Source organism: Pseudoliparis swirei, chromosome 2, assembly GCF_029220125.1.
Source record: "Pseudoliparis swirei isolate HS2019 ecotype Mariana Trench chromosome 2, NWPU_hadal_v1, whole genome shotgun sequence".
Taxonomy (NCBI): domain Eukaryota; kingdom Metazoa; phylum Chordata; class Actinopteri; order Perciformes; family Liparidae; genus Pseudoliparis; species Pseudoliparis swirei.
The window spans coordinates 11056692-11078079 of NC_079389.1; the positions used below are offsets into that span (position 1 = coordinate 11056692).

General features: G+C 42.4%; 1 protein-coding gene across 3 annotated transcripts in view; it reads right to left on the reverse strand.

Annotated features, from left to right (window-relative positions):
* Positions 1-21388, reverse strand: part of tanc1b (tetratricopeptide repeat, ankyrin repeat and coiled-coil containing 1b) — a 98097-nt gene that overhangs the window by 23260 nt on the left and 53449 nt on the right. For all 3 annotated transcript variants that reach the window (XM_056422893.1, XM_056422883.1, XM_056422874.1), the window contains 5 exons: positions 19891-20080; positions 15998-16321; positions 4315-4437; positions 2548-2829; positions 2225-2379 (listed from right to left, as the gene is read on the reverse strand). In XM_056422893.1, the coding sequence (XP_056278868.1) occupies positions 2225-2379; positions 2548-2829; positions 4315-4437; positions 15998-16321; positions 19891-20080 (1074 nt within the window). The remainder of the gene's footprint in view (positions 1-2224; positions 2380-2547; positions 2830-4314; positions 4438-15997; positions 16322-19890; positions 20081-21388) is intronic.

Here is a 21388-nt window from a genome sequence, read left to right on the forward strand (position 1 = left end):
CACAGCGGCCCCCAATCTGCATGATGTAAGCAGTCGTGGTTTGCCTCTACACAGAAGTCCCTTAGGGAGCAGCAGTGAAGACCTGGAGAGAAGTTTCAGCCAATGAGATATATTCAGATCATATATATAAAGAGATATAGATTACAACGAGATCAAGATTGAATAATTAGAAATTGATTGACAAAAGCGTACCACCGTACTAAAAGCAGTATCCGAAGATGTGGAGCTAACAATAAAAAAATAAAAAAAGATAGCCGCGAGCAGCAATTCCACGAAGCAAGCCAAAGGGCATTGAGTCGAGGACATTTGAGTTACAGCGAGGACTCGACTGCAAACGGAACTATTTTGGTCATTGGAGAAAACATTGCAGAAATATGGCCCAACTCCTGTTTGTGCCTTGGCTGCCAACTCTGTCACAAACCAGTGGTCTCCGATAATGATGACAGTGTTGCTGACTTAAATGCAAAAATGTTAAGTTAGCCGAAAGGTTCCCACTTTTTTCTAGAGATCTCCGAGATTTTCAGTGATGATCAAGCGGGTATGACAGGCAGGAATCGTGCTGTGCATAAATATGTATCTCTGTATTGAAGTCTGACTTATCTGAAATGTATGCAGTCTAAGGTTATTAGTGGTGTCAGAAATGATCTCTCTCACACATCAACTTTAGCAAATGAACCAAACATAGAAACCAATTTAACACTATTCAATCTTTTTAACCAGTTGGGGGGGAAACACATGTGTAGTCATCCAACCTGCATGTGCTGCCATGTGACGTGACTTTGGGGTGTGTTTGTTTCCACAACATGACCCAGAGCAGCCTATAAAAAATATTCTCGCACATAAAAGACAATAAATATCACCCCGAACACAACTTAGAGCGACGGAGGGCTCCGATAGATACAACTTCGGACAACACTAGATTTTCTTGGACATTGTCCGAGTGTTTTCAATGACTGGAAAAATGGTCAACTGTTTACCGGTTTTCCAGGTTGTGTGGGAATGTATGAGAGATACTGAAGCTTTGGTGAAAATGATTTGATTAAACAGATTCACAACAGCTGTAATAGATCAAAGTCAAATTATTAGTAGTACGCAACTATTCTTAGAATGGGGGACAAATACAAACTGCGTAGATTTCCATTTGTTGCTCGGTCACCTGATAACTCTTTAGTACTAAAGCTTAACAATGAAACAATTTGTATATTTAGTTTAAAATAGTTGATGCACTGTGCACTGAGGGCAAAAAAAGTACACCATTGATTTGATATTGCAATCCAAAAACTATTTTGCACTCGTGGACAATTTTATATATATATATATACACACACAGAAAATAATATAAATCTATAGACCCTATGTAACAATGTTGGTGTCTACCTTTATAAAAAGAAAGTGAATACTACAGCAGCTAAAATGTAATCTAAAAAGTTGTTACTAAATACAGCTGATTACAATACATGTTGCACTAGGCGCCATTTAAAACAGCTTTCTAATAAGGACAAAAGCTCTGAGTACCGTAAACTGTGGATTCATGGCAGCAGAGAGAGACCCTCTGGTAATCCTCCCCCTACACAATGCCTTCAATCTGTGAGCTGAAAGGGTCCTGCTAAAGGCGTGAGCTGAGGCTTTCTATCTTCCCAAATCCCCACAGTTGCACTGCAGTAGTGAGATGCTGCGGACATTAATATTTAACTTGTTTTTTGCATTTCCATGTCTTTAACTAAGCTCACTGCTTCTCAAATCAAACTAGCTTGAGATAATAAAGGTCTCCGAGAGACCAATAGTTGCATCGTCTTTCATAACCTCAGTGAAAAACCATCCATATTTTATAGGCTGAATATCAAATAAATGAACATAAACAACCATAAATCAAATACAAACACGTCTAAACATAAATCAATTGAGGTTTCTGCGGTGCTCATCTCATACATACTAATAGCAATTCAACACACTATGAGCGTCTTTGTAATGAGGGAGAGCATCACCAGCAAGAACACGCATAGGAACTGCAAGAAGGGTGGATAATACAGACCAAAAAAGCGCAGTACTCCACTACATGTACACAGTGACGGCAGATACATCTGCATTTGTTTCTATAATGATTGATTCGTAGTCATATTTTTTGGGATGGATCATCATCTTTAACGATAAGTGAGACAATTTATTTTCCAGTGACACTATGATTCCTCTTGCATGCTGAGGGGCTGTATTTCAGGAGTCGTACCTTAGCAGCCAGCCGTTTGACAGCCTGCTCCCTGCGCCGCTGCATCTCGGGGGTGCCCGGGCAGCTGTTGGGCCTCAGCGTGTTGGTCGCGCTGGAAGGTGGAGTCGGCTGTGGAGGCTGGCTGAGTGGAAGTTCTGTGCTTGGTCCGCCACAACCTGGAAGACACAGTCAAACACTTTGTCACGGACGAATGAAGACGTGAATGAATATAGACATGCGAGTTCTAAATCAAACAGTGTTTATTTTGTATTTAACGCATTAGATAAATTGGTTTTATGCAATTTGTGAAACCAGATTGTTTTTAGTTGATATTGTCAGCTTACTTTTTGGGGAGGCACTGGGACTGTTGGAGGCGATCTGCCGCATTCGGCCTCCATGGCAGCTGAGTGCTACTAGCCGAGAGATGATGGCCGTCTTCCCATAACCCACGCTGCCGACAACTACAGCGCCGTGGTTCTCTGTAGACCCGCTGGCCCTCAGGGTATCTTCCAGCTGCTGAAAGAGCCAATCTCGTCCCACGAACACAGAGTCTGTGGTGATGCTGGGCACCTCAAACAGCAAGGGCTTGAGCATGATGTCCACGGGTTTGTAGGGAGCGAAACGAGCTGGGGAAAAGTAATAGGAAGGAAAAGCATTCAAATACATTTCTGTCACTTTTTCCCTTACAAATGCAAAAATATTCAGAGTCAGTGTCTGCTTTTTAGAGAAAGGTGACTAGCTTTTGGAAAGAATCCCACTCTGTCAGTAATGGACTTTTTTAAAGACAATTTTTGCATACTGGCGACTTTGAGTTCAGCTTTAATTTATCCCAGAGAAAATACATCTTTCATTCTTCACAAGTTTGTATACATTGCCATATACAAACCAACATTTAACAGATTGTAAGAAATAATCTTGATAGTTTGGTTCTTCCAGAATGTGCCATGTTCATCCCTGTTTCTTACATTTTGTGTTTTGTTTTTACTCTTGTGTGTTGCTGCTACTGTCACGACAAATTTCCCCTTGGGGATTAATAAAGTATATATCTATCTATCTATCTATCTATCAAAAACATCTTAAAACTGTATTTTTGTTCCACTTCAGCTTGGATAAATGTTCATTTATGTGGATTCTCAATGTAAGTGGTCTTGTCCACTTTAGCACTAATCAGATCGTAGAACACTTGTTCACTCAAGAAAGCTCTCATCCTCTCTACTAATACGAGAATCACAAAAACTAAAACCACTGTTGCTTTTACTCATGCTACTACAAATGAGTCAACTGAAGCTTAATTTGTGACGTTGACATTAATGAAACGATTACAAGCACATTTAACATATTAGATGATGTATGCAATACAGATATATGTGAGGTCTAAATAAACATATCTAAAGTCAACCTGTTTAAGGAAATGGGGAAAAGAAAACAGGACTCTTTTAAAATAGAGCTAAAACATTTGACTACCTAATGATGTCACATTAAATGATTCATGTTCTCATCTAATATTCACTCTGTGGGAATTCTCTCATTGAGGCCGAGGTTTTATAACCACGATAAAGTCTGGTGAACCAAGGACAGGTTTTTATCTGCAGAGCTAAATGTTTTTTTGATAGTTTAGCTTTAATATATAAATCAGTGTAGTAGTGTTTGCGGAGTGTACTTGAAGTATCTGGACAGTTTTGGTGCTCAGCACTTTAACTCCCTGAGTTCAAAACTAAGAACATGAAGTTTAAATGCTGACCTCTACTTTTAATTTGAGGGTAATTACATCCACCTAGGATGACCCATGCATGAACTGTAGAGCATGCTTTACATTCCTCTTAATAGCATGAGAAGCTACAATTCCTACACTCTTTCCTACGCTGCCTTTTATGGATGTGAACTCACCAAACACCATGAGAGCTGAAACACAGCAACTGTCACTGTTTTATTTGAAATATAGTGTTATGCAGCCTAGCCAAAACAATGAAACCTTTAACACTACAACTGACAAAAGTACACCATACATGTTGTCGACATACAATTGTCATGACTTCAAATGAAGACATTTGCTATTAAGTGCTTTGGCTTGCCTCACGTGCATCTACAGTAATAATGCATCGCGGAGTCACCTTTAGAGTCCTGAGGTGGCCTTCCTCCCGTGTTATGCCAGGGTAGGCGAATGGATGTCCGCAGGGGGGCGTTGCGCTGTTCATCAAGAAAGCTCAAGTCTTCCAGCTTTGTGGAACTGGTTGCTGTATGCAGAGACAGAGTTAAAGGGTGAGTGAAGCAGACGCTTTGGCGCATCTTGAGGGAAGTTTCTTTCACATCGACGATAAAGAGTAAGACAGAAACACACACAAGAGAAAAATGCGGTGGCACATTTGGCATCTCTGAGAGAAGATTAGTGAAGAAGAGGCGAGCCAGAGCGCTCTGACATTTACAGTTTGCTTGAAGCTGTTAGTGCAGGTACCAGTACACTCTAGAAAAATACCAGTATCCCCACGTCAAGACAGTGATGCTCCCGTTTTCTTTGATTTGATGTGACAGCTAGCCACGATATAGCAGTGAGAGGTCTGTCCCCACAAACACACTGGGGCAGACAGGGAGAGAGCAGTCTACCTTTATGTTTCGTTGAATCTCAACTTTTGATTATTCAAGCGATGCAACATCCTGTTTGAAGCATGAGACATGGTCTGAACATATAAAGATGTGCATAAGTGTTTCAAGGTTTCTCTTCTCATCCATGTCGGCCCTGCTGAAGAGCAGAACCAAAGCATCTGCTTTCTAGTCTCGTCTCAGCTGGGAGAGACTGTCAAAACACTCCACTCTTCTTTTCACTCCCTCGCTCCCCTCACTTGGTCGCTTACTCACTCTCTGGAATGTCCCACTGATTAAAACCCATCTGCTGACAACAGAGTAACTGAGGAAGCTGCCCTCAACACAACTTTGACAGGAATAAAAGAAGGCCCTCGCGGCTCCCTTTACGGCAGTGGGTGGTGTTTTCACAGTTAACTACAATGTAGAACGTTGAACTATGAACAAACTAGAATGGGCACTCGGTAGAGCGCATACCTTCGCATATCACAAGATTGGGCATTGAATTATGAACATTTTGGCATTAGTTGCATGCCAATTGGACAAAAATGTATCGTGCTATGGTAAAAAAAAATTGTTGACCTTTCCATGACCTTGACCTTGACCTTTGACCCGATTGATCCCAAAATCTAATCAAATGGTCCCCGGATAATAACCAATCATCCCACCAAATTGCATGCGATTCAAGAAGATTTGACCTGTTCATGACCTTTGACCTTGACCTTTGACCCGATCGATCCCAAAATCTAATCAACTGGTCCCCGGATAATAACCAATCATCCCAGCAAATTTCATGCGATTCGGTTCAATATTTTTTGAGTTCTGCGAATAACACGCATACATACAAATAAATAAATAAATAAATAAATAAATACAAGATTTCAAGATTTTGTCACATACACACACAGGTGTGCAAGTGAAATAAAGTGGCAATGCAGCAGGAATGTGGCAAAGGGCAACAAACACACAATACAAAAAAAAAAACACATATTTACAGTAAGTGTGTGTGTGTGTGTGTGTGTGTGTGTGCCTAACAAGGGCAGGTGTGTGGGTCTATGGGGTCCGGGTGGGTCGGAGTTCACAATCCTGATGGCCTGAGAAGAAAAAAAACTGTCTCTCTCTTCTCTGTTGACTGACTACGGAGGCGGGCGCCTGCCTGCAGCAACTGATGAAACAGTCTGTTGTTGGTGGGAGGATGGTGGGAGTGTAGTTCAATATGTGCGTTCAGACGCACGCACTACTCTCTCTCTCTTCTCCTCCTGAGGAGCAGTTGCCAAACCAGGACGCCTCTACAGCTCCAGAGTAAGGACTGAGAAGGATCTGGGAAACTTTAAATTTCCTCAGCTGCCTGAGGTGGTAGAGGCGCTGCCCAGATCCTCGGTGATGTGGACTCCCAGGTATTTATACCCACACTCTCCACAGTAGTCCCGTTTAATCCCAGTGGGTGAGGTCCTCTGTTGTTGTGCTTCCTCCAGGGTAGCCTTCTCGCCGTTGTCGGAACAGGGGGTGTCAGTCCCCCTCAGTCAGCTTGCCGCCGGTCTGGAGGGGGACTACTGTGAAAGACAGCAGTCTCATAGCCCCCCCCCTGGCTGTCCAGATGAGAGTGTGTGCAGCACTGGGAGGACAGATCATCCGTCCGTCTCTGTTTCAGCGGCAAAAGCAACGCATGGTCCATGGAGGGAAGAGGAAGGAGGAAGATTGTAGTCCTTATTTAAGCACCGAGGTGAGCCACGCGGGGGACAATAGTCACGGCGATCAAAACATAACCTTCCGCATTTTCAATGCGAAGGTAACAAAGTAAAGAAAAGAAGAGGGGCAAACTCATCAAGTCAGTGAGCGCAGAGTAACACGGCACTCATACTTGAGCAAACGTGACTCTACAGCGAAACTGAACAGCTACTTACATGCAACAGCAGAGCCCGGAAGGACAGAGGGCTTTCTCACTGGGAGACTTCCTCGTCTCCAGCGTGGAATATACTGGGACAGGCTTACAGGCCAATGGGCAAAGAGCAGCCCTCCACCTGAATACTCAGAGTGGATGAGCTCATTGAGGACACAAAAGCGATGCCTCTGCCCTCGTGCTCCCATGCAGGCACATGAACAGCATTCAGCTGCTGCGCAGAGGGCTTGGCTGCCCCCTCTCTAGCGCTCAGACAGTCACAGCATCCAAAGCATGAGGCACTTGCTAAATGAATGAATGCTTTCCGAAATTGGTGAGCAAGCAACAGAGGGTGAAAAGGAATGAATTAGGGGGAATATAAATGGAAAATCCGAGAGATTTAGTCTCCAGTGGCTGATTACAGTCTGTAATGGCCAGCTACTGTACTATTAATCAATGGTCCTGGCTGAAGTGGGGTGAAGGATAAGAGAAAAGCATGAGAAAAAGAGGGTAAAAAAAAAGCATGAGATGTGAAAACAAATGAGGGAGAGAGGAGATGGACAGCAAACACACCACGAATCAACTCTACAGCCCGATACCGACACAGACCTTAAGGAGAGCTCTCTCTTTTCTGCTGCAATATCTTTAAGATTTCTGAAGTGATAACACAAAAGGCACACTGTATGCCATTCTGCACCAGGCACATCTTCTTGCCTGTGGGTCCAATAGGCAACGACTGCAGGTGGTCCTCAGTTTAACGTGCTTAGGTACTATCAATGCACACACTCCTCATATCGCTTGGTATCTACAATTCTTTCAAGGCCAACAATTCCCACAGGAGGCCTTCATGTCCTGCCAATCCCCTCTTCAATTATTCTTCTCCCCTCAGTCTCTACTTTTTCCTATTCTGACATGTCTCTCTACTCATTGACAAAACGTACATTTGATACCTTGAAGTCTATACTTGCAGTGACTTTGAAGATGTAGAAATGTGGCAGACTGTATTCATATGGAAATTATTTCTTTCCTCAGGCAGCTCTGCCCTTTGAAACCTTCAGACCCAGAGCAGAGCAGAGAGGAAGAGGGCTGAGCTCCTTTAGTCCGTCTTGCACTGATGTGACTTTCCTCCATACCGGCGGATACAAGTGAAAGACTCTTTTTTTAGAGTAAAGGCCTGGACCCACCGGGGAGGGGGGGGGGTGACGAGTTAACAACAGGAAAATGTTAAATACTTTGCTGTGAATATTTTTCATCAAAACCATTCATTCCGGCAGAAATACAAATTTGGGAGAGTGGCAACCTTTTTTTTTCAATAAAAGGTTTGAATAGATTTGAGCATGCGCAGGTCGAGGACTCGCCGAGAGCAGTCTGGCTGCTGGCAGCGTCCGTCTGAGAATCATTGCTGCATAGCCTAAGCTGTAAGCTATTTCATTGAGTTCAGTTTAGAAAAACGCTCTTAGGGAATTTGACGACCCTCTGGTGACAATATACTGAGCAGTAAGCAATAAGTCAGCAATATACTGTATATATCTTGGACTTCTAGAGTGGCTCTGGTATATGAAATAATACACTGATAATTATCTCGGCATAATCTTGATATCAATTTGTTGTAATGTTCAAGTTTACAAAAATCATACAGTTACATCATTAGGCAAAGTGTTGTGTGAGAGATGGAAACTATGAACCCAGGAATCTTGATGTAAGATACTGTATGTGTCACATGTGTAACATAAAGAGGTTTGATTCAGAAGGTTGTGGGGAATTATCTGTACTAAATACTTTAGCATCTCCTGGAGCTCCAGTCCTGCCCTGTTAATTAAGAATGGCTTCAGATTCAGATGACTGAGTGCAACGTACCATTTTAAGTGGCCTGCACACAAATGTGGCTTGTTACCATGGAAACATTAAAAAAAAAACTCCAGCTGCAAAGGTCCACTTTTGCGAAAAATGTATCTGTTAAAAACTTGAGCAAGTTGTGTGTTAAATGTATTGTGTTGTGCTTTGATTATGAAACACTGCTCTCCCACTGGAGCATCTACAGGAGACATTATTTCTTGCCCTGAGATAAGCTTGCATTAGATTTGAGCATTAGTATTCTAACATTGTCTAATATGTACATGCAACAAAGTGCAGCTGGAGCTATGGGAATGTGGTTATTTGGTCATAAACCAAAGTATTGGAGAAATAAAACATTTTGATCTGATGAGGGCGCGACATGAAGAGTTAAGGGGCCGCCAAAGTTATTACAAATGATCCGAGGGGACCGTGTCATAAATTTCTGTACAATCTTTAATAGCAATCCATCCAATGCTTATTGAGGTATTTCAGTCTGGACCAAAGTAGCATACCAGCCAACCGGGCGACCAAGAGACAGACAGTCAGCCCGAGAGCGTGGCTAAAAGCATATACTTTTGAAATAACTACAAAATTAAAAGCACAATAGAGAGAGTAGCTTTGGAAATGATGTTAAACACAGGATGCATGCACAGGCCAGTTCATCCCTCACTGGAAACACTCAGTGCCAAGAGCTAAAGCTATGAAAAAAGACACCTTGGACATTGAGACATTCATGCCTTCAGAACAGTTGCATAATCCCTCGACACCTACAGTATTACAAAGTTCTCAGTCACGGGGTGCTGTCAATCAAACACAGCCAGATGGCTTCTGTGGTGAGGAGTTCTCCAACACATTGTCCCTTTGAGATTCGGCTTTTGGCAAGTTTTGATCGACCAATGGAGTGACACCCAGCAGAGTTTTAAATGGCTTTTCAAATGGGATGCAGATCTCTGTATAGATTTTAATGTAGCTCCTGCTGTGTGATTGATTCACCAACAGTTCTCTGGGAGCGGACATTTTAAAGAAGTTGCTGTGACCTTTTTAGAGAGCTGGACGATCTTAATGGGTTATCTGTTTTCTTTGCGCATTCTATTCTATCTCTAACTGAAAAGAGCAACAGTTACATAAAGCCAGAGGCAGAGCAGAGCGCCATAGCTACCTGAGGACATTGACAAGAACGGGAAGATACTGTACGGTCCAACAAGTACAGGAGACAATATTGTCTTTGGAACTATTAGAGAAGACTGGAGTTGTCATCGTCATGTTGCAATACTGACAGACATGATTTCTTAATTTGAAAAGATTACTCTCTGATCTTTGCAGACATCATTGAGTCATTGTTCACATGGACCAGATGGAGATGATTTCAGTCCTTCTAATAAAACAAAGATGTGAGCTGTACTCAAACCTGACCTAGTCATTGTTCTCAACGGTTTTGATGGATTAATAACATCCTTGAGGAGCATCACATAATATATCACGGAGCATGAGTCTTTGCCAGAGGAGCCGAGGACTGTGGAGTAGACAGTAGACACAGTGTCCTGTACTTCAACATCGATCTGACCTTAAAGCTCCGTCAAATAGCAAAACACCACAGATGCAATGTAGCAGCATTCCTGAGCCACAGTGACCTGGACTCAATCTCCCTGTCTGAGCAACCTGACCACAAGCAGATCGAGCGCAGATTTTTTTTAAACCGCTAGATTCCAGTGGCCACCACTAATATGGCCCTTTGGCTCTGTAATCGATTTTTAAAAAGCTGAACAACCATGACTTAAAAATAGAATTAGTTTTACCGTAGCATAATGAAGAGAGCAAGAACTTTGTCAACCATTGAAACATACACAGACTCTACCTCTGCTTAAACATACGCTCTTCTCTATGGAGTTACTTTGCACTATATTGAAGAAAAAAAAGAAAATAGTCTTGAAATAAATATTATTGAATTAGATAGTGTGATTCCAACTGAATCAAGACAGACATTTATTTGTGCAGCAAACAAAGTGATTTGTTTGCTGAGAACTGTCTCAGGAGGCTTTTAATACTGGACTGGAGTAAGACTCAAGACGAGTGTATTTTCAAGGGATGCTAAATGCTCAGAAATTGTTTGCTGCAAGGACATGAAAACATTCCTTCTTTTTTTTAATAGCACAAAGAAGTCGGGGATAAAGCTTGTACTATTTGGGCCTTCAATGTATGCAGGGTTTTTCCTGCATAGAGAAAACTTGGGCGCGCGCCGTCTTCCCGAGCGCCTATGACAAATCCTGAGCGCCTAAGGCACAAAAAAGTCCGCGACAGGAAGAAAAAAGAAGAAAAAAAAACTGTGTTCATCACGTGCATGTCAGCGAATATGTTCTCAATAGTATGTTTCAAGTAGGCTACAGCCGAACCCTCGTTCTGTTTTGATCAATAGTAATCGAGTTAATAAGCTTGTCTGATCAATACGCAACTGTGAGGTGCGCGAATGGACAGAGCAGCCAGCTGCTGATCACTCACTCAACAGCCCGACGTGCACAAATACACCTGGACTATTGTCAATAGGGATGCACGATCTGTTCGGCGTCGATCCATATCGGCCGATATTCCCATTATCGATTTTGATCGGCGTTCTCAAAACGGCCGATCAGATGACATAACATCTGCGAGAACTATCAGAGAATTTTCAATCGCGGCGCACCTCAATGGAGACAATGCGCCCGGCGAGGGCCGCAGAGTGAGAGGTCCACGAGGGGATCCTCACGCACCGAGCGGCGTCCCCGTCCCCCGAGTTGAATCACTGGGTCAACTCAGCCGACTCTCACATGTCTGCCCTTATAGACTGATGCTCACGGTAAACGCATTCGATCGGGAGCGCGCGAGGGTTTTGATAGTTAGCGGAAGGATTTAAGTGACAACATCCGGTTTTGCAAAGTTAGCGGAAAGAACCACGTGAAACATCAGTTTTTCAAAATAAGATGTCGACAAATCATACACTAACATATACAAGTAAACAATGAACTGATTTTGTATCTTTAGAGATCGTTTCTGAGATTTAGCTTAAATTATGGTAACATTAAAACATTTTTACTGTACCAAGGAAAGTTGATAAAAATAAGTCAGACTTTTGTATGTTAAGAAAAGTCCTGTATATAGATTTCCCCAAGAGTTCCAGGAAATGAATAATGCAGATGTGTTCCATACATATCAGAAATCCCCTACAATAGCAATCAATCAATTTTAATGTATCAATTAGGAAATTTTTCTAAGTAAAAGTCTTAAATGTTTAAAGAAATCTGTAATTTCTTTCATGTTTGAGGTGCTTTATATATGTATTTCCTCATAGTCCTAGGCAATAATGCTACACAATAAATAGAATGCTTCAATCAACACCGCGATCGGTATTATCGGATCAGCAGATACTGATTTCAGTGATCGGCACCCAAAAATCTGATCGGTGCATCTCTAATTGTCAATCTATTAGCCTATCTATTTTAGCAAAATGATTTCCTCAACCATTGCCTCCATTATTTATGGGGAAAAAAAGCAAAAAAAAGACATAGATGCCTGCTAATTACGGTGATATAGTAATAGAGACCGTGAATTTTTTTTTGGGGAGCACCGAAGACCCATTTTGACCCAGGAAAAACCCTGGTATGCCACACAGCCGTTACTGTATATGGTAAATGTCCAGTTTAAAACAGGGGATATTTTAATTCTATATGGACGATAAATGTCTGAGGTAGGTGTTGTTACAACATTAATGTTGCCTCATACGATATGGCAGAACATTTCTGTGCTGAATGGTGGCCAAAATAGTGCCTCAGGCTACCAACTAATGATGCTATTCCAAGCTGCTCCGAAAGTGGCATCAGGATTCAGCTCTGCCAGCGGTGACAGCTGGTGCAAGCCAACATTTGTGCAACTTCCACAGCAAATCCAGGCTACACACAGTGCTGCTGGAGTTTATACGACAATTCAGGGACAAGCTAGCGACAGTATAAGTGTGTGTGTGTGTGTGTGTTCACCAAGGCAGTGTAAATGACCCTTCTCTGGAATAGGTGGACATTCCTTCTCCATACATAGTTCACATTCTAGAGGCACAGCTTTAGCCCTGTTGATTGGCATGAGACAGATGGGCACAATCCACTTTGCCTCTAAGAAAACGTGGCCTTTGTGCTGCAACTCATATGCTGTGTTACCTCGATGTGACAATGCTTCGTCAATCGATAGTCAACAGAAGAACAGAACAGAGTTTCAATTAAATGGATGTAATTAAATTGCAAGTACATTTAATATTTTGCTTTATTTTATCTAAATATATAGAGAGACATGTGTTCCAAGTCCACTACACATAGAGGTCTCCCCATAGTCACTTAAATCTCTCTTTTCAGCTTCAAGAAATAGCTACTTTACCTTTCAGATGTCCAAGCTCCTCCCACTGAGCCTAAGAGTGCATCCTGACACTCTGCAAAAGAACGTCACTGTATTGGTCGCTCCAATCCTCTTGATGTAGATCAAGTGTAAAAGAGAGAGCTCTCCCTTCATACCAAGATTCTTCTTCATCACAGAAAAGCACACGGTCTGTATCACTGCCCACTCCACACGAATCCAACTGTGCAACGCATTCTCAACATTACTCTCGTCTGTCAACAAGACCCTGAGATACTTGACCTCATGTGTAGCAGAAGGGGCTCCCAACCCAAAGGGCGCAATCCAGGGTTTTTAAGCAGAGTGATATCGTCTCAGACCTCGAGGAACTGAGATGAAATTAAAGTTTATGGAATGAAAACTTGAAAGCATGGGGGTGGAGAAAGTGTTTTCCACCCCAGAATCTATTATTCAATTCAATTCAGTTTATTTTGTAAAGCCCAATATCACAAATTAACAAATTTGCCTCAGAGGGCTTCACAATCTGTACACATAGGATATTGGGGAGTGGGGGGATTATTTATCTGCAATTATCTGACATGTTCATTCTCCGAACTTAATGTCTATCAAATAGGTAAAGGCATAATCTCAGGAGACATCGTATTATCCAACGTGCTGGGACACAGAACCACACATTGTAAAAGAGTCACAGAGGTACTGGCACAGAGTGAATGCATGTTACTCGTGATACATTTCTTTCTTTATGTTGAACAATGGTATGTCATTTCTTTACCTCAGGTCCTCCCTGATTTGGTATGCTTCTTTAGAATGTCTTTTTAATACAATATCCTTGAGCATCAACTGGAAAGAAGCACCCTCTCTTGCCGTACATTAAGTTGTCTCACCACGTCCTTGATGTGCTCGCTCGGGGCTTTGCCACAGCGCATACAATCTGAGGTGTGGATTCTGCAGGACCCTAGAGGGCAAAGCTGCATAACTATGACATCAGCCAATACACGTTTGCAGCACACAGAGAGACATGCACACTGGCGCTCACACATTAACGTCCACATATCTCCTGGTCTGAGTGTGTGTCTTTGCTGTTCAGGTTTATGTCAGCGGCAAAATAATGATGAGATGTAAAAGGGTATGGACTAATGGAACAAGAGAAGGACATCTGTACAGCACAATGCCACGAGCCACTTCATGTTGGCAATGTGGGGACAGATTCAGCGGTGGGCTGGAGAAATATTATCAAAGTGTTTTGCAAAAGCAGTGCACAGTGCGGGATGGAAATACACAAGCTATGATCGGCAGGTGATGTTCCCAGAGCATTATTCGGCTTCCGTCTCATCTGCATACCATCTTCCTCTCTTGTCAATAGAAAAAATAACATTGCAAGGACTAGCATTTGTTGCAATTTGTCAAGGGGCGACAGCTCCGTCTTTCAATCAGAAGATCGGCGGTTTGATTCTGCTAGGCCTAGTCGATGCGTCCTTGAGCAAAACACAAGACACCCCAAATTGCTCCCTGTAGCTGTGTCTACAGTGTGTAATTGTAAGTCACTTTGGATAAAAGCGTCAGCTAAATGTAATGTAATCAAGGAATTCACACAAACACATTTACATTACAACTATCTGGCACATGCTTTTGCCAACTGTGATTCACAATAAGTTCATTCAAATTCAATAGGAACTTAAGTTTGATGTTATCATAGAGAAAAAAAAAGAGTAGTAGCAGACACAAGGCATATTTTACAGGAGCAATAAAGCATTTGATCTTCAACACACTGGCCGCTGCAGCATCCTGGTGGGCAAAACACTCGGAACCCAGTTATACTCCTCAGCCCCAAAATATAGATTTTTAAAAATGAATCATTGTCCAGCTAATAACTACTATTCATATGTTGAGGGATATACTACTCTTGTCTTATCTCGGTCTCGATTTAGGTGTTTTATGAGTTGTATCAGTCTAAAAGGTTTTTTCTTTTTTACCTTTCTTTGACTCGTCTTATTCTTGGCTAATGGTCTGACCTGAGTCCACTTATTTTCTCCATGCTTCTGTCCCCAGTTCTTCACAGTCTGGCCCTGCCTTTGTACTTTTCTGTGACTTATAAATCACCAATGAAACGATCAGCTTGTATAATGCAGTGTGATTAAGATCATCTGCTCTCCAAGCTGTAACCCTTCCCTTCGTACGATCTTCATCTCCCCTTGAAGAGCGCTTCTTTCATCTGTTGTACCATTCACACGCTATCCACGCTCTAGTCTGCTAATGCTAAAACAGGTTAATGTTTAATGTCCTTTATGTTCATGTTGCTGTTAGTTCTCGTCTGTAGTCAGCCTAAAAGCAAGCGTGTGCAGCATATTCCCCAGGGTATGGAGTATGAGCTGCAGACTACATGGTTCGTGATTCTGCCGTTCACTTAAAATTCAACAGCTGTCCTTCGTGCATAACACAGGATCTCACGTACTCGTTCAACAATTGCATTCAGTAAGGGCTTTAGTTTGAAAGGAAGATGTAGAACTTGTGAGTTCCATCAACAACAGGGCCAAGGCCAGAAGCAGTCACAGCAAAAACAGAGGTAGGCAGAGTGGAGGAGATCTGGGAATGGAAAAGGGGGGTAAGAAGGAGAGGGTAAGTGGGCTGCGGAGGGATATCAACAACTGTGACAGCTGTGTGGATATGGAGGACTGAGCCATAACAGGGAGGTTCCAGGGCCGGAATGCAGAACAGATCAGTGAGGCACTGGTTTGCACTTAGATCCGAAATGGTAAGCAGGGCCGAGGCAGAGCATACAACAGCTGCCTACAGACTTCTGCCTTGATGCCCCACTTCTCAAGCGCAAACTGCCTTCTGAAACACTTCTCATTACTTCTATACCTGCTTTTTGTGTGTGCCTAAATCCGGAAATGACACACAAATCATATCACCGCGTCAATGAACTGACTGGCAATGCAATTCAGTGAGACACCCAAGCTGACCGCCAGAGTTGTAATGTTATCAGCATCACAAAGGTTACTCGGCTAAGAGGAAATAGTTTTCTTGTAATGCTAAATGAACACAGCCACAGAGGAAAGAGAGACCATTTCTTACTCCCTTCTGCCCAGCAGACATCCGGATTTCGAATGCTTAATAAACCCATAGAATCTTACCTGCTACAGAGTTCGGCCTCGGCATCATGAGGGAAGAAGATGTCTGTGCTGGGTATGGAAAGGGTCCCTCGGGTGAGTGACTTTGAGGCTGTGGTGCCCCTGCTGATGTGCTGGACTGCTGCTGCTGCTGGTCTGTCCTGGACGGGGTGTCGGCTGGTGCTGCAGGAGCGCTGTTGGAGTCTTCTTCGGCCACAGGGGAGCAGGTGTCAGCCCGCACACTCTGTGCCAGGCCATGGCGCCCGCTGCCTCTCAGGCTGCCATCCTTACTCCACTCCAGGCTGGAGCCACTGCGGTCATCATTCTCAGAGGAGCTGGTGATGGTGGCTGAGGGGAGATTAAACAGAGAAGGAATTAGAGCAATTTAGTGAGGTAAGATGCGCTTTGTGTGCGATGAACATTTATCTGTCTTCATCTTTCATGAGATACTGAGCTGTAATGGAACTTATAACTTTTAATAAGTCCGTGCTTTTTCTCATTGCCCTTTACAGAGGCTGTCTGCTTGCACTGATGAGACGAGACTAGAGTTCATTTCCTGAATGCCTTCTGTTCTTTCTACCGATCATTAGATCCTATAAAATATGTTGTAAACAGCTATAGTGAATGCAGTACATTGACACAAAATTCAACCTTAAATATATAAAAAATGTAAAAGCAGAGTGAAGAAGTAGTATTTGAAACTGCCTTGAGTATTTTTATGTTTTGCTAACATGACAACAAATCCTTTAATCCTCCCTCAGGCCAACCAAGGTATCCAATACAATCCTAAAAGATGAGTGGAGGGCCAGAGCGACACAAGCTGGTTACAGAAACATCAGCACGGTCAGAGGATAGGAAATGACTGTCCAGCTGGCTGCTTTTGCATCACACGCTCTTAATCTGGATTTGATAATGCCGCATCACGTTACATCATTACTAATATTAACATAACACATCCTGGCATTGTGGTCTGCATCTGGTCATGTATGATGTCATTCATGACAGCAGTAAGGTTTAGGGCTACTCTGAGCATGGCACAAAATATCAAATGGTCAATGGACATGCATTTGCAGTGAGCCTTTCTATGTAATGCGCCGTCCGATCACTCAAAGCACTTCACACTACTTGTCATTATTCTCCCTGTCACAAATAAAATCACACACGATGGCAAAGGCTCCCATGCAAGGGGCTATCTGCAGATACACCGTCAATCTTCCAATTGGAAGGCAACACGCTCGACTTCAGAGGCCCATGAGCCGTCATCACAGTGAAGAAGTTACAGTGACTGTTATTGTGTTGAAATACAGCCCCTGGCAAGAAATAACTTTGTATCTATTCATTCAAAAGTATGATGAGCGTGTGATTTAACCAGCTGGTTATAGTTATTGCTACAGGGCTGTAATAAGTCTTTCTCCAGGCACCCCGTGCAGAACTCCTCCGGGAGCTATTTTGTAAATGTTAAGACATTGCAAAATCTCCCAAATCCACCAAAGAAGCTTTTAACGGCAGTACAAAGCTAAACTAATGTGCTTTTGAAATCAGAGTCACACTTCAAAGAACAGGGAACATGAATTACTGGTTGGAATCTGACTTGTGGACACAACATAGCTTTGTTCTCTTACATGCCTGTAGAGTCGTATCAAGGCTGGGTGGCATGTTGTAGACCATGTCACATTGTGTCCTTCTCTCACAAAGTCAATTCTGATTTGACACAAGTAGCTTTACAACGCGGGAGACCATGCTGGGCGGCAGCATGCCGATGTTCCATGCTGGAACAATTTATATCCCAGCTCCCAGAAATTATTTAATGGTGAGCTCAGATATTGCTCTGGGGGGACTGAGAGACTCGTGCTAATCAGTCTGCATCACTTGAAATTCAAATGGGAATGCATTGCTGTTTACTGCAGAGCAATCATGCTGATACGTTTATACCTAAACAGGCATAACATGTGACATATTCTAGTTAGTTCATAAGAGACTAGAACGGGCACTCGGTAGAGCGCATACCTTCGCATATCACAAGATTGGGCATTGAATTATGAACATTTTGGCATTAGTTGCATGCCAATTGGACAAAAATGTATCGTGCTATGGTAAAAAAAAAGAAGTTGACCTTTCCATGACCTTGACCTTGACCTTTGACCCGATTGATCCCAAAATCTAATCAAATGGTCCCCGGATAATAACCAATCATCCCACCAAATTCCATGTGATTCAAGAAGATTTGACCTGTTCATGACCTTTGACCTTGACCTTTGACCCGATCGATCCCAAAATCTAATCAACTGGTCCCCGGATAATAAACAATCATCCCACCAAATTTCATGCGATTCGGTTCAATACTTTTTGAGTTCTGCGAAAGATTTTGACCTGTTCATGACCTTTGACCTTGACCTTTGACCCGATCGATCCCAAAATCTCATCAACTGGTCCCCGGATAATAAACAATCATCCCACCAAATTGCATGCGATTCGGTTCAATACTTTTTGAGTTTTGCGAATAACACGCATACAAATAAATAAATACACGGCGATCAAAACATAACCTTCCGGCATTTTCAATGCGAAGGTAAATATTACTTTCCCCCCCAAATCTAACATTGCCTTCAGAAGTTCAACCGAGGATAACTGCAGGAGCATGCAGTAACAATTTGCTATTGAATTCCCACGACAAATAGTCAAAAGATATTTTCAGAATGAATTTCGAACATTTGTATAGCCACCGGAAAGTTTGAGTAGAAATGGCAGAGGGATTATTATATCAATAGACTACGCCATATCCCCGTCTGCCTGTGTAAATCTCCAGATGTCTGGCAACTGTCACCTCAATGCTCTCTCATACAGGAACAGCTCTATAGAAACGTAATAACTGAGACATGGTGGTTTAATACAACCTGACACAAATGCTATTTAGTACCACAAAAAATCAAACGGGTTAAACAAAATGAGAAATGAGTGACACGGCACAGGAGAAACGTCATGGTCTAAATCACGATGTGCACATGAGGTAACATTCTCAGACTGGATAGAATGTAATCATTGGAAATGATGTAATTAGTTTATATTAATAAAGTATTGACTGTGTGCAGAGAAAACAGCAGGGTTAACTCATCAATGTCACATTCCTAGCATTGTTAGTGATTGCTATAATGTCATGTTTTATGACATGAATGTCCGTTGAATTATTTAGTTTTGCGTCATCCTAAACAGTTTTTTAAAATACAAATGCAGCACAACAGTAAACAGTTGTAACCTCTGGCCCACATGAACCGTTCTTGTAATATTTACATTCAGTGTCACTCTCAATAATGCCTCGTGGGTTTGAGACCTGAACAAGGTATTGTGTTCATTGCTCCCACAAAACACTTTTTAAAAGCTGACTTTAAAGGAGCTCTACACGGCAGCTAGCAGCTTCTGGAGCCGGAAGCTAACTTTGCTTACGGCGCAAAAAGTACAAACAACTGCAACAGACAGAGCTAACAGTGTTAGCCTGGGGGGCAACCAGAGGGAGGATGCTTTACAGTTATCAACAGTTATTATTGTTAAAAGCTGTATTAGTAAAGCGGTAAATTTCTCTGCTCAGGAGGACATTACTCCACGATATCTTTACAGTGCAAATCGTTGCGTCCGGCCATATTAATCCTCACCAAAAAAAATATATATATATATATTGTTTCCATCCATGGTTGCTAGCTTTGGCCTGCACGTTCTCGTCGCAAACAACGTTAAACCTGTGGTAAGGAAGTGTATTTGCGTCCATGAAGAAACAAATAAAATGGGGACTTGCTTGTAAAAACATCTCTCCATAATGCTAATTTTAGTTAAAAACTCCACAGGGTACTAGTACTAGTTTCTGTTTTTTACTACTCCATACAAGTTGCTATTTGAGTATGATAACGCAGTTGGTTATTTCTCACCGATGATGCCACTGTCTTTGCTCTCAAGTGTGGAGCTGGGGCTTGTGATGGTCCCACAGGGGCTGGAGCGGCTGAGGGGGGGGCGGCTGGCCGTGCTGTTGAGTGTTGAACATGGACTGTCGGTGCTGGGAGACGCAGTGCTGCTGGTCAGTGTAGAGCAGGGGCTGATACCCTGGCTAATCACCGAGCACTGGGGAGAAGAAAGAAAGCAGAAATGGGTTAAAGTTCCACACGAATATGTCAACGAAGTATGAAGTCCACCCAATATAAACTGTCAGCTGGCAACATCATCACATTTCTTCAGCATGAGCAGCAACAAATACGACAAACATTTTCTATTTTACAACCTTATTTGGAAGAAGAGGTGAGAGAACTATAAGAATGATTTGATCCAAGTTCATTGCCTCTTTACCAAGATCAGGTGAAATCAATGACAATGATTCCTTCAAAAGTAAACACGCATTTTACACGTGAGCATGACACACAAGCCAAAAGGGCAGAAGCGCTGTAAATGGAGCCAGGCTTGAAAATTACACACTTATATGTCTGAAGGGACCAAAATAGGCCTGAATCGAAATTCTCAAGGGAAGAAGTATCTACTTTGTTGTGGCACAATAGATGCCTTGCTCATGCGTGCCATCAGGCCTGTCCCTCAACCAAACAGCAGCTGAATCTTTGTTCGAGCTAACTGACAACCGTAGAAATCCAAATTAAAGCTGGTTTCCCATCTTCTTCCAACAGTATTCTGATTGCACGCAGCATACTGTAGCTCAAGAATCATCTGTGCCCACTGTGAGAAGAGCCACATCCTTCAAACTGTTCCACATACACTGCTCCATGCACATCGCAATTAAACAATATTACAAGCCCAGGTCAAATTAAATCAACCTTTATCCTCAATAAATCAACTTCGCTGCACATAATTTGTTGCATGCAGGAACTTTCACCGACAGATGGCTTCTCCAGCACCACTTTCTCCAAGACATGCATTACCTCAAACCACGTGCTCCAATTAAAATCCCAGCAAACTATCACAAACCATTTTTAACACTATACCTGAACTCAAACAACCATAACCAGTTTAAAAAGCCTCCTTAATATAGTGCACTAACATTTTTTAATAACAACTTAATTGTATTATATTATAATGATAGTACTTACTGTGTATATGTAGTTGTTATAACAAAGTTTGTTAAAACAATAACAATCTGTGTCCTGCTTAAAACCGTACTGCAGTATTTTTTAAACCCTATTGTTCTTTAGCCCAACTGAACTCCCAAAACAGTAAACTCACCAACGCGTAGCCCATTTGAGATAGAAGTGGGACTAACGTCTCATTGGAGGTTTAACTAAAACTAAACTGAACTGAATTGTACCGACTGTTGCTGTGTAAAGCTCTTCTTGTTTGTGCAGTGGCACACTGAATGAAAACAAGCAGCACAAGAGGAGGGATTTCACAGCGCTTCAGGCATCATGAACAACTTGTGGCATCCTAATA